Source organism: Empidonax traillii, unplaced genomic scaffold (genome assembly GCF_003031625.1).
Source record: "Empidonax traillii isolate 1590-97213 ecotype Southwest subspecies unplaced genomic scaffold, ASM303162v1 scaffold361:size2146424, whole genome shotgun sequence".
Classification (NCBI taxonomy): domain Eukaryota; kingdom Metazoa; phylum Chordata; class Aves; order Passeriformes; family Tyrannidae; genus Empidonax; species Empidonax traillii.
The window spans coordinates 12,159-29,425 of NW_020955554.1; the positions used below are offsets into that span (position 1 = coordinate 12,159).

General features: G+C 44.8%; 1 protein-coding gene across 1 annotated transcript in view; it reads right to left on the reverse strand.

Annotated features, from left to right (window-relative positions):
- LOC114061822 (polypeptide N-acetylgalactosaminyltransferase 9) overlaps positions 1 to 17,267 on the reverse strand; it is a gene marked incomplete at its 3' end in the record, with an annotated part of 70,797 nt that overhangs the window by 10,851 nt on the left and 42,679 nt on the right. The window contains exons 5-6 of the mRNA XM_027892657.1: positions 9,164 to 9,361; positions 1,866 to 1,987 (exon numbers count right to left, since the gene is read on the reverse strand). Of these exons, the coding sequence (XP_027748458.1) occupies positions 1,866 to 1,987; positions 9,164 to 9,361 (320 nt within the window). The remainder of the gene's footprint in view (positions 1 to 1,865; positions 1,988 to 9,163; positions 9,362 to 17,267) is intronic.

The window sequence follows — 17,267 nt, forward strand, 5'->3', positions numbered from 1 at the left end:
AGGGGATCTGCCAAATGTCCCTGCGTGGGGCAGCGCACCAGGCCTTGGGAAAGGAGTGATGTTCTTGCAACTTACTGGAGATTCTGGAGCTAAAAAAACCCCAACCCTGGTAAATTCACAGTGATTTTATAAATATCCTAGAGAGAAGGGGGAAGGTTCCTGTGCATTTTCACGCTGTTGGTTTCTGACAGCTCTCAAAGACACCCAGGAGGGGATCACGCACAGGATTTGCAAATGAGGAGGCAGATGCTGTATATGACTTACCATGATAGATCCAGGCTGGAAACACAGAGTAACAGATCCCTGCTATGGACGTGCAGCTTATTTTAGAACAAACTCATGTTCCTGTACTTTCATAAAACCTCTTCCCAACAGCAGGGTGAGTTTTTCCCATATGGCAAAAAAACCCACAAACCAACAACCAAAATAAAACTCAAAGAACGAGAGCTGGTTTTTAGATCCAAGGTCTCTGCAGGCTTTAACAGGTTCCCTATCCCTGCAAACCTGTCATTGCCCACTTCAAATCCTTGTCTCTTCAAGCAAGTGCCATTCCATAATCCTATTAAAACCTTTGCCTCTGTTTACCAGGAGCCCTAATCATTCCCAGCGAGTTCTTCCCGTCTAAGGAAGAGCGACAGCTTTCAGATTTCTTCGGAGCCTTATTCATCAACTAACGCCAGAGTTTTGCCAGAGTGCTCAATCTATTCTGGGAGCAGCCATGTGGAAAAAGTTTCAAACAGCTCAAAGCCCTGCACAATGATAAAGGAAAGCTCACACAATCCTGGTAATAGCCTGACCCTCTTAAGGAAAATTGGATGATTTGTGGTAGCAGTTTTTCTGTCCCCTGTGTGAAAAGTACAAGCAGGGTATTCACACAGTCCCATTAGAAACCCCATCCCTCTTGCAGTGCTGGGATAATAAACACACACCCATATGTGAAAATAAACTCTTTGCTGCAGTGACCTTCTTCCTCAGCCCACTGGTGTGAAGGAGTTTGTGGCCATTTTAGGAAAAAAAAAAAAGAGTCAGATAAAGAATGGACTAATCTGATGTTCAGTGTTTCACCATGAGCAGAATATATGCTTTAATGAGCACATTACATGCACCAGGGACGTGTTACTGTGAAACAGAGGATAAAGAGTAAGGGGAAAATAATTAAACAGTCAGCTCTATAATGAGGAAACTGCGTTCATGCAACATTAAGTGGCCTAATTTCCAAATGCTAAGCAAAGACACGTTCCTTGGACTTCAGAAGGACTGGATGGCAAGCACCACCTTGAAAACAAGGGCAAAGGATCACAGGTAGCAAACCTCCTATAGGCCAGGAGCACAGGGTGGGCTGCTGCTGTTTCCAAGCCACCCGTCCACACTTCCCATGGACCTATCTGACAGGGTCAAAATCCTGTACCCTGCAGTTCTTACTCCATAAAGCTGTAAAATATCCCAGCGTTCATCACATGTCGTATGTAGAACCTCACAACTGACTTCTACCAGCCTGGCCTCAGTTTTCTGCAGGTATTGCATCTGCCAGGCCACAAATGTACAACATCAGCTCAGGGCAACAAGCACAGAAGTTCTAGTGTAGCTGTTTGCACAAGCAAAGCTACCGGGAGAGGGGAAAATCTTTCTCATTGGGTTCAGACACTGACAGAATGAACCAATAAACCACATTTCTGACTGTTATCGGATCTCTCAGGGCCAGTAAGGCCAGGAACGTTCATTTACCGGCACTGTCAGTTCCAGACAGTGTTGCAATATCAATTACTCCAGCATAATGGCCTATCAGTCAGGCAGCAGTTCTGCTGGGCCACAAGCTCCCCGTCATTCCTTGCAGATGGACACGGCAAAAGTCTCCTCTTTGTTACTCACCCTCATGCCTAACTCGATGTTTTCCCCTCCATAGACCTCCATACCAGGGTCAAGCAAACCAATCTCCCCAAAATACTCTCGGTCCACCACGAAGGAGCATCCAATCATGGCTGGTGTCCTGCACAGAGAGAATAAAGCAAAAAGTCGAGTCATTTCTGAGCTACTACAGAACCCACCTCGTAAGAAATTTACAGAGATAAAGCAGTTCTTGGTCTCCAAGTTTACATTTTAAAGGAAAATGAACATATTTTTTTCCTCCATGTGTTGGCGGATCCCATTGGTGGCAGCAGGTGGCTGCAGGAATGTTGTCATCACATCAGGTCCTCTTTCTCATCAGCAGTTCACCATTCCTACAGCAGGAGGTTAAAAAGGCTACAAACAAACAGCCAAGATATGGTTTGACAAAACAGTTCTTTGCTGCTGGGCCTGATGCATATCCTGACACTGCAGAACAGAGCCCACCCTGTGGCAGAACTATCTGGTACCCGTGACAAGGTTCATTTGCTGAGGTTCTGCTGTCTGTAATGGCACTGGCACTCCTGGTACCACTTCAGCATCTCTCCTTTGCACTTTTTCTCAGTTTGAAAGCCCCTGCCAGCTCCCAGATCATTCCAAGCCTACACTGCAGTGCACACTGTCCCTCTCATGTTTTCTCTGCATAATTGAAAAAGGCAGCTGTTGATAGAAACACATTTGATCAGCACTGTTTCTGACAAAGAAGTTGAAATAGCTTGATTAACTCTCACCCTTACAGAGTGAGATGCGTTCCCTGGATGATGAGCTGAGGACAAGATTTAATGGTGGTTACAACAGCAAACATCTGGCCTTCACAGATGTCTCTGCACTGATGTGGGGCTTCTCAGCAGATCCCTGCACTCATTCCACCAAAAGGGATGGAGGAAACTCAGGCCAGACGTCACAAACCCTACAAAGAAGCTGCAGCAGGGTCATCACAGCACCCTCAGTGCTTGGACCTCTGCCACACCCAGAGTCCCCCTTCTGTGTGTGCAAGGAATTCCAGTACTCCTCTGCTTGCTGCTGTTATCTGTGAGGGCTTTCTGTTGAATCAGCCTCTCGTTAGAAGGGGTCTCGAGGCTCTGTGGAAACCACTCTTGGTCCTGGGCACCTCCATCCTCTGCTGATGCACATCCCTGTACATCAGGATCTTTGCAAGATGGATGGCATTTATAAATTCAAGATATTTGATAAAAGGCATCTTCCTCCTTATACTTCCCAGAGCCAATCCTGGAAACAGACTTGCCTAAAGAGGGTGAGAGCTCTCCTGTGCTCAGCACCAGGCATATCCCATATACACCTCAAGGTCCCATCCCTTTCCTAATGAAAACCATATTTTAGGCTAACAAGGAATACATTTAGTCTAGAAACAGAAATAAAAGGAGGACATGACCAAGAGAAGCAAATTCAGTGCCTTTGAGGGAGTATTTCAGGTATATTTCTCAAGTTCATGATAAAAAAATGAAGACGATGGGGGGAAGAAACCCACACCACTTTTTTCATTTTCCTTTTTATGTATTTTAAAGCTAAACACAGGCTTCCCTGGAGTAAGGCATCACTGCTTTGCAAAACTGAGACGCTGGTCTGGGCTTTGATTCATTCTCTTCCCAGCCCTGTCTCCCTCTCAGAAGTCCTCTGGAGGCAGCTCCTTCCAGCAGCAGGATGCTCCCATGAGGATGGATCTCCTCCCTTCCTACTGAGGAATGGTACTGCCAGGCTTTGCAGGCTTCTCTCAGGTGCTGGAATCCCTCTCTCTGGGGGATGGATTTTTGCAGCTGTCGGCTCTGTCCATTAAAACACTGAGCTGTTAATTGAATGGGGGTGGGAAACGCATTTTGGATGCAGCTACATAATCATCGCTCACAGCCCGATGCCACTGAGGGCTGCCTCTGCAGGTCCCTCTCTCCTTTCTGGGCTTTATTTCTTCTCATCAGATATATTCAAAAATAGACTCCACAAGCCTTCATGGCTCGTTCAGAAAAAAAAAAAAAAAATCGTTTTCACGACTCAGCAACAACAGCAGCACAAGGACAGAAGGAACCACACCCACCTTTTCAGACAACTTAGTCAAAAATTGCCACTGGCAGTGGCTTTTTCTACCTGAATTTGGCTGCCTGCAGCCACTGATCTTCTGCACAGCAGTACTGCTGCCAGCCCAGAAACTGAACTGAGACTGGACACATCCTGACACGATGGAAGAACCTGCCTGCAGGGTACAATGTTGAGTTTTCTGCATATTCCATGTTCAGCATTTCCAGCAGAGTCACAGAGAGTTTTGGACACGGGGTCCTCACCAGGGCCAGGCCCTTCACTGCCCTGTGCTCTGACTGGCCCAGCTGTAAAGGCAGTGTGATGGGACTGTCCAGCCCAGTGGGGAGGTAACAGTGCTGAGAGTGGACCCTGACTCTGTTCCCAGCTCTGTCACCCCTCTGGCCTTCAGTGAGTCACCTCCCTCTGCCTCTGCTCCTCCATCCGTGGGGCACACTTAACAATGCTGGGTGAAAGTCTGAGAATGCTTCAGCAGCCTGAAACTCCAAAACTCACTTCTGAAGCATTTTAAGCACATAGCTGGATCACTTTATACTGGACTACAAGGCCACGTTGACACATTGCAAACTCTTTAAAAAAAAACCTGCTCCCCAAAAAGCAGGAGCCCCTCACTTGGCTGTCAGCACTGGGTTTTCCTGGTGTCTGAAACACTCCAGTATATCTACCACTTCTAGTGCAGTGCAGCAGACTTTCCTTGAAAGCTGGAAATGGATAGATGAGCAAAAAATCCAGCTACCTTAGCATGTCTCAACCACTGTTCACCAGCCAAGGGGCAGCACGTGAGAAGGTGCACGCCCTTAGCACTTCACAGCTTCAGAGCACAGTATATTAAACTTAACAACACCTGCTGTACATAAAGAAACCTTTTCCCTTAATCATGCACTTTCTAACAAAACAGCGACATTTTTGGAAGGAAGGTATCACAAAATAGCAATTAGAGGTGCACTATTTTTTACCAGCACCTCAAAGGTGTTGTGAAACTCAGCTGATCTGTGGAGTATTCTTTGACACAACTGAGGATGTTTTAAGCATTAATTATAATCAAGAGCAGCACTCGAAGGATAATGTGGGAAACACAGCAAGATGGGTTTTGCAGCTGAAAGCTTAAAAAGCAGCAGAGAATCATACTGATCCTGCACTGGAGAAAGACACAGCACAGTCAATTTGTGGAAATTACCTGATAGCATGGTTGCAGCAAGGGAAATACAAGAGAGACATTACTCTGGGTAATGCCATGGGGAAAGGGAGGAAGCAGAGAGAGCAGAGCTGTGTGAACTCTCCCTCCCTCTCTGCCTGTTGCAGCAGATGTAGTGCAGGCAGCTGGAGGGCAGAGAGGTACAGAGTGGAGAGGGCAGTGCCTGCTTTGGGCTGAGGCACCACAAACACAGGGCACGCTGGCCAGGGATGATGTAGGTCTGAGTCACAACTAGTTTGTTTTGGTGAGATCCCCAGGAGCACAGCTCTGTCAGCAAAATTCCAGCAGGTGCCAAACCCATTTCTGCAGCCAGGTGCACCCCCCTCCTTCCCTTCACAGACAACTGGAGGATCCTGCCTGGGGGGCTCCATCAGCAACAAGCCAAGGAGAAAGGGATAAGCACCAGACTGACACACACCCCCCAGATAAAGGAGGCAGCACAAAACACTCCACTGGGGGCACATCAGACTGTAATTTGTACACCTGAGCAGGGCACACGGCGCTCTCTCGAGTGGCTGAGGCGGCGCGTGTGGAAACACGTTCCTGCCGGTACCAAGCTATGGCAGATTAAAGCTGTAAGTGGGGACATATGCAACAATGAAATGCACCACTGCTGCTGGAGGAAGATAAAATGGAAAGCTGTGCAGGGCTTGGCTGAGCGAGGCTGCCTAACAACTCTAATGTCAGTGGCTGCTGATCAAGAAATCAAGTGCGGAGCGGTCCATCATAATTGCGGCAGGTGAGGGAGGACAAGTCAGAGCCAGAGCTCAGAATACCACAGTCCTTCCTTGCTGTTCCAAAACCCAGGAAAAAAAACAAAATACAGCATGCATTGAAAAAACCCCAGCTTGGTTTCAGTGCACAGCCAAATTCACTCGAAGCCCTCAGAAATAGGATCCTTTGCCACACAGTTTGCTGCCAGATGATCAGGACGGCAGTTTTTGGGGCAGCGGTGCTCTCAGGAACACAAATGGGTTGTGATGGGCTGGACACAGCGTGTCAGAATAACAATCCCCATTTAAATCCTCACGTTTGGGGACGTCTCACATCTCAAATGTCAGACGTGTAAAATGGATTGCCTGCAGAAGCCGATTCAGGGAACGTCAATTGTTCTGAAGTTCAGAGCGTTAACGTGGGGGAAGAGAAAGGACCGGCTTTAAAGTGTATCTGAAATCTTTACAAAATCTGACACTTTGTTCTTGCTATTTCTTTACCTTTGTTAGCACTTCAAGGCCACATCCCCATTGTCATTTAGACCACAAGAGCTGCTGCGACATTTTATGGTGCACACTTGACATGACTGCCGATACAGCGCCCCGCTGGCATGAGGGACAGCTCCTGCTCCTTCCCAGCGAGGCTCTGTGTAGGATCACACCACCGCCAGCACTCAAGAAATCAGAGGATCAGGTTTCAAATAGTAAAGAAATCTTAGGAAAGAAGTAAGCACATCTGTTGTGCAGTCCCAGAAGAAAACAGGAATCGGACCCTGCTTTCTAAATGTCTCACCCAGTTCTGCAGATCGATGGTATTTATTCATCCAGTGCAAACATGAGAAATGCCAAGGCTCTGATCCTCACTGACACCAGAGTACACACATTTCATAACACTGAAAATCTTTAATCCCTTTGGAGATCTGGCAGGATATACTCAGCTGCACCAACCACAAAACCAGTCCAGGGGTTATTCATTACAAGCCTTTCTTTCACAAAACGCACAAAGAGGCACCAACCAAACCCACTGCTTGCTGAAGAGAGTGTCAAAGGAATCCTTAAGAGGAAGAGTGAGGACTAAATGAACTTGCAGTTTTCATGCATATGAACAGTCCTTATGAAGCACCAGACACACGGGTCAAAACACCGTCAGTGTGGACCTGTTTGCATGTCTTGCAAAGTGGACTAAAATAGAAATAATTTCTTCAGTACGTGGTTGGGCAAGCTGGTTCCAAAGCCAAAATCTGTACCAAACCAACAGAGATTTTAAAAACTAACTTTGCCTTCCTTTGAAAATATACTTTAAATACCCTAAGCTACTGCCTTCCCATCACGGGTGCTTTCAAATTTCAATCCTAAGCACAGGCTTCCTGATTCTTTTCATCAACAACACTCACACATTCACTCTTCCCATTACCACACTTACACTGGCTTATCACTTAAAAAGCCACAAAATCGCCCTGTATTTTTCCACAGGCAGGAATAACCCAACAGCCAAATGCTTCAGCATTACAGGGATGAGATTCCTCATCCTCTGTTAAAAAGATCTGCAGTTGGATTTCCAGAAGTGCTTTGCAGGGGCAGCTTCCACGCCTCAGGGAGTGCATGACCTACCAGCACGGAAATAATATCTAAGATCTTGCTGAGATTTAACCTCTTAGTTCAGTCTTTTCTGGTACTTCATCATTGCCTCCAGAGCAGAAGATACTCAAATACTGGAGCAATCCATCTGAAAATTAATGCAGTACAGATTAACACAGATTTCCTGTGTAAACTGGAAGTCATGAAGTATGCAAAACCTTTCAGGTGTGGAAGACTGAAACCCTCTTTTCAGGAATGAAATCTCTGGCTGATTAATTTTCATTCCTCAATAACCTGTTTCTCAGGGCTGAGTGGAACAGGTATAAAACACCTGCACTTTTAAAGCCATGTGAAGGCAAGCAGGGCATGTTATCCAGGAAAACTGATTTCCTAAGTAATTACTTTCCTGCTTATTGAGGTTTCAAGCCGAGCAAAGGGTCAGTGATGATGGACTGTGCTGTCCTCTAGTAAATAAGGTTAATGTTACTGCATAGCTCTGTTTTGCAGTCACAGAGCATGAGAATGAACCTAAGTACAACTTGCTCAAATACAGATTGAAATATTATTCTGCATGAGGGACAGATCCTGTGAGGTGGTCCCATCCAGCTGATGGGATCAGCTAGTCTGTGTCTTTTCACTTCCAAAGGATCATCTGGATCTTTTCAGAAGGTGGGCATGTTGTTTGAAGTGCTTGGGGGAACTTGTCAGGACCTGACAACTCGATCTGTGCACTGGAAGGGAAGTAAATCAGCTTCTCTGCCAGAGCCCCCACTGGGACCACACAGTACTTTAATTTGGAGGTGATATACATGAAAATGGAGAAGATTCTGAGGTGGTAAATTGTGTCCTTTCCAAGAAATCTTAAAAAAATAGGGTAGAACAATCTAAAGTGCATACCAGGGCTTCATATTTTTTAGCATTTATTTCAAGAGTTGCTAACAACAGTACCCTTATCCAAGTACAGTAACATCTCAGAGGAGCTGTTAAGACAAGAGGAGGAGATGAAGGGCTGGAGATGTGAATTTTCAAATGAAGGGGAAAGCAAGCCCTTTTCACACAGGTTCCTGTTTTCCCACTGTAACAATTCTCAAAAACACCTTCACAATTCCTGTAACGGCATTTCCTTAGAAAATTCCATTTCTGTAATGTACAATGCTGCTCTCTTACAGAGAAAAAATAAAATGACACTCTGACTACGTGGTCTGGGTTCATTTTAAAATTCAGCCAGTAGAAAAACTCAGAACATGCAGGAAAAGTTCTCAAAAAAACATAAAGAAAAGAGCAACTCTTGAACAAAGCAAGGCCAGCACAGCTCCTGCTGGTGCTCATGGGAAGCTCTGGTTTGGGCTGATGGCCAAGACTGCTGCCCACAGACCAGAAGTGAAGCCAGCCTCTTTGTAATCATACACACAACCCCTCTGTTTCTCATACACACAACGTTCCACTGGCTTAACACTCGTGCCAGAGTCCACTGGAAAACGAAAGCTTAGATGAAAAAGATGCTGCTGTCCTACTAAAGGGCCACAATATGAACTTGAAGCACACACTCACACGCCTTTCTGGCGCAGCTCTGAGAGGCACCACACCCACCCCCAGCTTTGCAGAGCCATCTGTTTTCTCCAGTCCCCTTTCTCTGTCCCTGCCCAAAGCCTTTAGCCCAAAGCTTTCCGCTGCAGCTCCCCTCGGCAGACAGCGGAGATGGAAACATCGCTAGTCCCAGAGTGACAGCACACAGGAGATTTACCTGATGGGAGCTGACTCATCCCCTTTATCGAGCCAGTCCTGGGGTGGGATTATGTACATGCACCAGAGCCCCCAGTTGTAGCCGTGGGCCGCGTTGGCGTATTGCTGCACTTCGAAGGTGTTGTACTTGATGTTGTCGATGGCCGGCAGGATGATCCGCTTTCGGTCCTCTTTGATCCGGGTAAGCGCAGGTTCCACCCTGGGAGCAATAAAAACAGAGGCACGTTTTACAGCCACCCAGTAATGCCAGGCCCTGCCTGGCAGGCTGATAAAACGAGTTGTTTGGTTTTTTTTTTTAACCCAGCGAGGTGGCAGCCCGGAGTGCCCGGGGGGGACTGAATCCACACCGCTGTCACACGCTGATGGGTGGGGGACACTTCACACAGCAACTGCACAGGAATGACTACCTTCAGGACCCTGCACCAGAGTGAAACAACACAAAACCTGACCAAACACCTGCTCTGAGGCCTGGAGAACCGTTAATTCATTTCACAGTGGGCAAGTGGTGAGAGACACCCTCACCACGAGCAGTTGAATGGTCTCACCGGCTACACCACCAGGGACTCCTGGTAGGGATTAAACACCAGCTCTGGCTGACATGGCCTGAAGAACTAAACACACACCAAGGGGCTGCACGAATCTGAAGGTGACTCAAAGGTTTTAATCTTGTTTCCTAAGGACTGACCCCACCGGATCTAGTTTGAATGACAAGTGTGGCTGCATTATTCCTTCTAAAACCTCTTTGGTGAGGAGAAGATTTCAGTTGCCAGATGGTGCAAAAAGCAGCGAACTGCAGGAAATGTTCCATCATTTCAAAAGGCTTTAAAACATCAATGTGCTTTCAACAGAAGCTACATCCCAAAAGGAAAGTAAAAAGCTTCAGTGCAAACACTCATTTCTGACCAAGGTAGTCTGAAGTCGCTATGAATTTACAGAGAAAGTGATCCAAAGAGGTAGCAGACTTACATAAGGGTGGAAATCACTCCTCAAAGTAGTATTAGAAACAGCCACTGGTTCACTCCTTTGTTAACTGTGTTTCCCCTTGAAATAAGCTTTGAAGCTTTTGCAGAGCTCTCACATGTATCTTTAAGGGTTTGCTGCGACTCACAAAGGTAGTGGGATTTGAACACTGATCTTTTCTCATTTTTCTTTTGCTGTTGGTTAAAAGGCAATTGTTCCTTCATGGTTTCGAGTTTGTTACTTTATATTTTGTTTGTTATATTTAGTTTGTTGCCATGAATTTTCTCATCTAGGCCAACAGAAAGGGAAAAGCTATGAAGTTAATTCAAACTGCATTTTCAGTCTTCACTGCCTCTGTCTGAATTATCATAAATTTTCTGATCTCTTCTGTAAGACGACAGAAATGTCTCTGTAATTGAATACACCTAAATATTTGTCATTCTGTACACACTCTCCCTCCTGCTTACATGAGGTTGTGCACTGCTTGCCTTCTCTTCTTTTTACTGCTCCTTTACCAGTAAAAACAGACCCAGATTCAGTGAAACCCTCAAATATTTGATGATGAGCTGCTTACTGCAAATAAACCATCACAAAACAATGTAAAACAAGAGCACAACTGACAAAAAGAATGACGTTGCAAGCTGCAGAAATTTCCTCTGGTCAGGAAGGTTATGAAAGGGATGCCCATCCCCTGTTCAACACATATTATTTTGTTACCCTCCTTGATTTATTCTGGGAATAAATCAATGGATCCCTCATGACTGGAATGGCCTGAGGTCACCCTTACTACTGCTTGCCACCCACAATTTTAGGGGCAGTACTTATATTGTCAAAGCCCAAGGTCCTGCAAGGTACCAAAACCCTCCACAGAAGCACAGAAGTTCAGCAGCCTAAAAGAAGGACAGAGATTTCAGCTCTGGTTTTGGTAATACTTTTTTTTCCCTCTTTTTTTTTCTTTTTTTTTTTTTCCCATGACATTTAAAGAGCTGTATCCCCGACTCAAAGGAGATTTTTTTTTTCTTCCTGTGGGAGAAACAAGAAACAACTGAGAGAGACTTAGGACAGTGCAGGACATGATTCATGTGGTCTTTAGACCACACTTGGGAACCCCATAAAGAGCCACTGTGACCTTCCAAATCAGGATAAGTCACTTCTGTTGGCAATATGAGATTATATTTATGAGATAAGGTGTTTTAAAAACCAGTGGGTGGACAGCAGAAAAAGTCTTGCAAATCCAACAAAGCAGGGACTAATGCAGGAAAGCTGATTCTGCTTAATTCTTTCCATCATGTTATTTCTGGTTATCACCTTAGATTCCCATCACAAATCTAGTGCCCCCAACTCCCTTCTGGCCTCTGCAACAAAGGCTTTCAAAATACCAAAATAACAGGTATTGCTGTCACTAATGAAAGGCCACTAATTGTCTGACTGGAAGAAGAATCCTCCTCTTCAAGGTTTTAAAGAAAAAAACCCACGACCTTGGTGCAGATCACCCTCCATGCAAAGCACTTGGAGCAGGACCCTCATTACAGAACAAGACTGTTTAACCATCATACTTAAAACTATCCTGGAGCTTCCACATTCCTTCTACAGTTGCTCCTGGTGTGCTTATTTTCCAAGTATTTTGCTTTGTAGGGTAGAGTGAGATTGTGTGTAATGAAAACAGCCAAAAGGAGATAAGGAATTCTTCCCCCTTAATGTCAGGTGTCTGCAAAGGACTCCCCACATCCAAGGTAGCTGCCTCAAATTTTCATTCTCAGCAGAAGGAGATGGAGGCTGGCACTTTCATAGTCAGATGCTTCTCATAATACTGCAGACACTGAAACTAGGTGAGATTAATAATGTTGAATTATTTTGAATAGAAAGGGAATTTAGCCTGCTACTTTGCAAGACAGCTGAAAATTGGACTGCTGAAGTGTATCCCAAATAATGGTTAGAGAAAGAATGTGAAGAAAATATTTAACAGTCACTCTGGTTTTCAGCCCTTAATCATATCTGTGATTGTGTTAATCCAATACTTGAGTCCTGCAAATGCTAACCTGGGTCCTCATTTTCCTCATTACACAAAGAACAATCCATTCTCAGCTCTGGGGCTGCTCTCACACCAGCCATCACCAAACCACTCCTGTCACTCTACATTGACCAATTTCTGTGTTTTTCCAGTCATATGACTCACATTTATTACCACCTGACATGAGGGCTTTGCATCTGAATGGCAAAAGAAGGGGTCTCTGGAGCACAGTGCAACAGTTGGGTCAAAACACGCGATGAAATTCCATTAATCTCTTATCAATCTATTGATGTGAAATCTCAGATTTTGAACTTCTACGAAATCTGAGGCGTCTGTAAACTGTCCATGTGAGCCAAGTTCTGCCTCTGTCCCCTGCACTCCAGAAAAGCAAATGTCTAAGGTACAACTTCTCCAAAATCTCTGCCCTCGAGTTATTGCTGTGCCAAGGTTATGGAGTGAATTGGGATGAAAGCAACTGCTGGATCTTCCTTTCCTAAACCTCCCATCTCACCCTTGGAGGTGATTTTCCACCTCTGCTGGTATCCACATGTGTGGAAATCGTATCCCTGTGGGTATTAGGAACAGGCAAGGTTCAGTATGTGGACAGACTGCACAGCTATCTAACTTCCAAAATAGGTTCATACCCCCAAGAAAGCAAGCAGGCTCTGAGTCACAGATGGAAAGAGAAAATCCAGGACAGAGCTGTTCTGTGTTATTTAGCATAACCCAGAATGGAGAGCCTTTTAATTAAACATTGCATACCTGAGAGATTTCCCAGCTGTCCTGCCTGTGAAGGACAGCAGAGGTAGCAGTGGGGGATTTGGATGGGATTCAGCCCTGCCTGATCAGGTACCTGAGCCAGATGTGAATCTTGAAATTCATCCCTATTTTTCACAGAGGTAAAAATATTAGGTTCCCACCTTGCATCTGAGTCAACGTGCTTTATGGGCATAGAGCAGCATGGATTGTTAACAAGTTATTTACTGGAGCAAGAGCAAAAGTTCTCCCAGGCATATTCACAGACATGATGGATTTCAGGAAACTAAACATAATCAAAAGATTCAGCTTTAAAGGTAGTGCTTCACAGCAGCCACTGGGGTTCTTTTTCACCTAATAAAAACCAAGCAGACAATCTGGACTGGAATATGAATGACACATGAAGAGCCTCCCTTCCATCCTCTCTTAAAATATATACTGTCAGTGTCCTCCTCTCACTCTGAATAGATTGCTGATGAATGGATAAAGGCAGAAGAGAAAGGACAGTAAATTTAGTTCTCTCACAGACCCCACTAGGCTAAAGGGTGTTTTCACTTGGGTTTGAAAGATTTCTGCATCACCACTGGGTTTTCCAAGGTGTTGAACACCCCTGATGACTTTATTGGGAGTTCCAGCAATGCCAGAACTGTGGGCCTCGAGGACTGAGTGCTCCCAGGACAAACACTGGAGGCAGAAAAGGAGGGGAAAGGCAGAATTTAACCCAGAGAACAGAATAAAGCCTGTAAGGAGACCGAGAGCAAAGGGGCCAAACTGTGATGACACAGGCTCCTCTAATCCCATTGTAAGTCTATCTCTGAACTTCTATGCATTCTGTATTTAACACTGGGTTGATTCAGAGCAGCTCAAACCCCAGGGGAAAGCACAGCAAACAAAAAGTGTGTGCTGTCTCACATCCTTGTCAGATTGCCCGAGAATTCATGCCATGGGGAAGACTGATTTTCCACAATGCTAAAAAGAACAGCTTCTTTCAGATTAAAAAAAAAAAAAACCCAGATAGATAAAAAGAAGTTAGTTATGAGCTCCTCAGTGCACATGATTATATAATTCCCCTTTTAAAATACGTAAAAACACCTGCTGACTTCAAGCAGACTTTTAGAAAGGCACAAGGTAGGAATAAACGCACACAATCCAAGGGAAACCACATGATTGCTGCAGGCCAGAGGGCTGCCCAACTCTGCTACTTCAACAGCCTTCACAGCTTCAGGGAGGCTTTGCTAACGTGCAGCATCTGAGGAGCAAAGCCCACTCTCCAGTTCTTAATTAGAATGATTGTGCAAGGCAGTCGTCAATAAATTCCATGCCACTTTTTCTAAACTGGCTCAAAAAGTAAATCCTTTTCTTAATGACATGAATTGCACTGGGGAAATGTCTCTCAAATTCTGCCCTATTCCAAGTGAATACACAGACACCCTGATTTTTGGGTTCTTTTGAGATAAGCCTGTATTTTTTTTTTCCTCTCCCCCACCACAGTGCTAATTTTTACTCCAATAAAAAACAAAGAATGAACATTAAAAAAAAAAAATAAAAATCCATCCTCTATTTTTTCAGCTTTCACAAATCAGAATTTCTTTTTCTTTGCAAGCATTTAAGGAAGAGTCCTCACAAGACATAAATGAAAGACAACATGGTCTCTCACCTGCTAGATTTTATGGCTCGGTGGGTTTAACACCGTATTTTACTCTGGCTCTACCACTGTCAGACACCATGAAGTGTAAACTTAACACAGACAAAAAAAAAAAAAAAAAAAAAAAAAAAAAAAAAAAAAAAAAAAAAAAAAAAGCTGTGTAAACTGAAAGCTTATTTTGCATGATTTTATACGCTACCTCACATTTCCCTGACAATATACATTTATCAGATGCAGACAAGCAGATCTACTGACACACATAAATTCTTCACTGAGGCCATCTGAGGAATATTTCATGCAGAATGCCTTCCCTGTAAATAAGTGTTCAGAGAACCGAAAAAAAGAACCAAAAATGTCATACTCCCTTCCTCGGTCTCTAAGAGAAAAAGAGAGGAATTCCCCACCTGCTCTCCCTGACATCTCCATCAGCATTCCCGTGTGCCCAGGGGAAGTTTCAGACCCACAGCCCCCAGCCAGACCAGAGAGAAGGCGGCAGAAATGCCTGCTGGAGAGTTACAGATCAGCTCTTTGGCTGCCAGATCTCAGTGGCTCTTTCCTGCACCACTGAAAAGCAGTGAGGATGCTCCAGTGAACACTCTAGGTCGCTGAGGTAGATGAGAAGTTGAAGCTGCTTCTCTGGTACGTCCTCTCTGTGCAGGCTGGCACCGTCCCGTCGATCTGAAGGGCACACATGGCTTAAGTTCCCACTTCCCTCTCCACTCACATCATGCTAATTCACTTTTGCTATCTGAAACATGTATTCCATTAATTTGCCAAACTGATCCTGAGGCTTTGGATGAGGAAAAAACCTCCCTTAATAAACACATGTCCTTTCCTCTGCATAAAAAAACCATCCAAGCTCAACCCTGGCTGGTAGCAGGGATGCTGCAATGAATGGTGCTCTGAGCAGAAGGGATGTGCCTGAACCCTCCAGAGGGGAGGGAATGCACAGGGAAAGGGCTGCAAAGCTAATTTTGCCCTCACCTTCACCACTTCTCTCACCAGAAAGAAAGAAAGAACCAGCTGGACCTTACCAGGTCCCCAAAGACCCAACTGAGCTTGGATCAGCTTCCTTTTTGCTTTACACACCGTTTCAGGAGCCCACTGCTCACAGCCACTACAGCAAATTGCACTGCAGTGGCACCTGCAAAGTATCACCCACAGACCCAGGGATCTTGATCTTGAGTTCTTCATAGTTCATTAAAACACCAGTTTTCTCTATTTTTAAAACACTGCCAACTTCAGGCCTAATCCATAGTGACGGGGTCTGTGTGACACAAGCTGATGGATACTGAGCTTATATCTCAGGTTCTCTTTCTCTTGTCAGGCTGTCTCTGTATCTCTGTTATATTGAAATCTTTTGATTAAACCCTCTTACTTCGCTGCTTCCTTATTGATACTCCCCCCTTTGTCTGGCAAAATTTTAATTACTACAGTACTGCATAACTCCATTCAGTGCTCTGATATTACCTCAGTGACAGGAGCAAAAGCAATTCCTAAGACAGAATGTAACTATAATACTCTATAATTATGTCTTCTTTTATGGCTCCTAGCACCCTCTTTATGGCTGCTAATATATTGTGGTTTCTGCCTTTCACTTACTGATTTCTGCTCTCCTTCACTCGATGTGTCCTTTTTCTCACCCAGAGAATCAACACCCTATCTCTGCTGTCCCTCTTTCCTGCTCCCAGACATAATGTAGGGAAGTTCTCTTCTCCTCCTCCTGTTGTTCCATCCCATCTCTCAAAGACAGGAGTCCATACAGTGCTCTGCATGTCCTGCAACACAATCAGCATGCAGGATGTGATGCTCTGCACTCGGGGTTGGCACACAGTGGGTGGACCCAACGCAAAAGTCAGGGCAGGAAAGCTGAAATCTTGAGAGGACTGAAGGGAAACTGAGCTCTGCCAGCTTCAATGTACCCTCAGAGAGGAAAGGACAGGAGCTTTTCATGCCCACTGCTGCTGCTGGGTTGCTGACCCCTGCTAAGTAACCATTAAAACCAGACCTGGTTCTGCTGCAGGAGGGGTAGAATTTTACAAATGAGCTGTACACACACATTATCACGTAATTTCAGTTTAAAATTCCCTTTGAGAATTAATTGCAGTGGCCTCCCTTGCAGGCAGTCCTCTCCACTTTCCCCCTCACAGCAGCAGCATTGGCTCACACTCTCAAAAGCTGTGAGGGGAACAGGTCAGTCGAAAATCACCGCTCTGCAATAACATATTTCTACACCTGAGAAGCCAAAAAGCAGCAATTAAGCACAGCAAAATAAATAATTCAACAGCTAATTTGACCTGCCAGGTTGTAGAGTGGGTTTTTTTTATATCCTACCAGACTGTATTTTAGTTTAGAAGAAGTGTCCCTGGAGAGTAATGCTGTGAGAGCCCATAAAATGCTATAGTGAGAATTGAGGCAAAAATTCACCTGTAAATGGGCCACTATTGTTTAAAGCAGTTTTTTTTTTTTGTTATTGGCCCTGCATATTTCATGAGAAAGTGAAGAAGTCCTTCTTTGATTCTATACAAATTAATCTGCCAACTGATTAGGCAGGTAAAGCAGCCATAGATTGGAAGACTAGAATTGCACTGCAGGTACTTGACTTTCAGATGGAACACAGACCAAACAGAAAGCTAATACTCTTTTCTGTGGCAAAAGGAATTGGCTTCTTTTTAATTGCCTCACAAATAATCCATAGACAGCTTTGAGTGGGAGCAATCCCCGTGGCCTCTG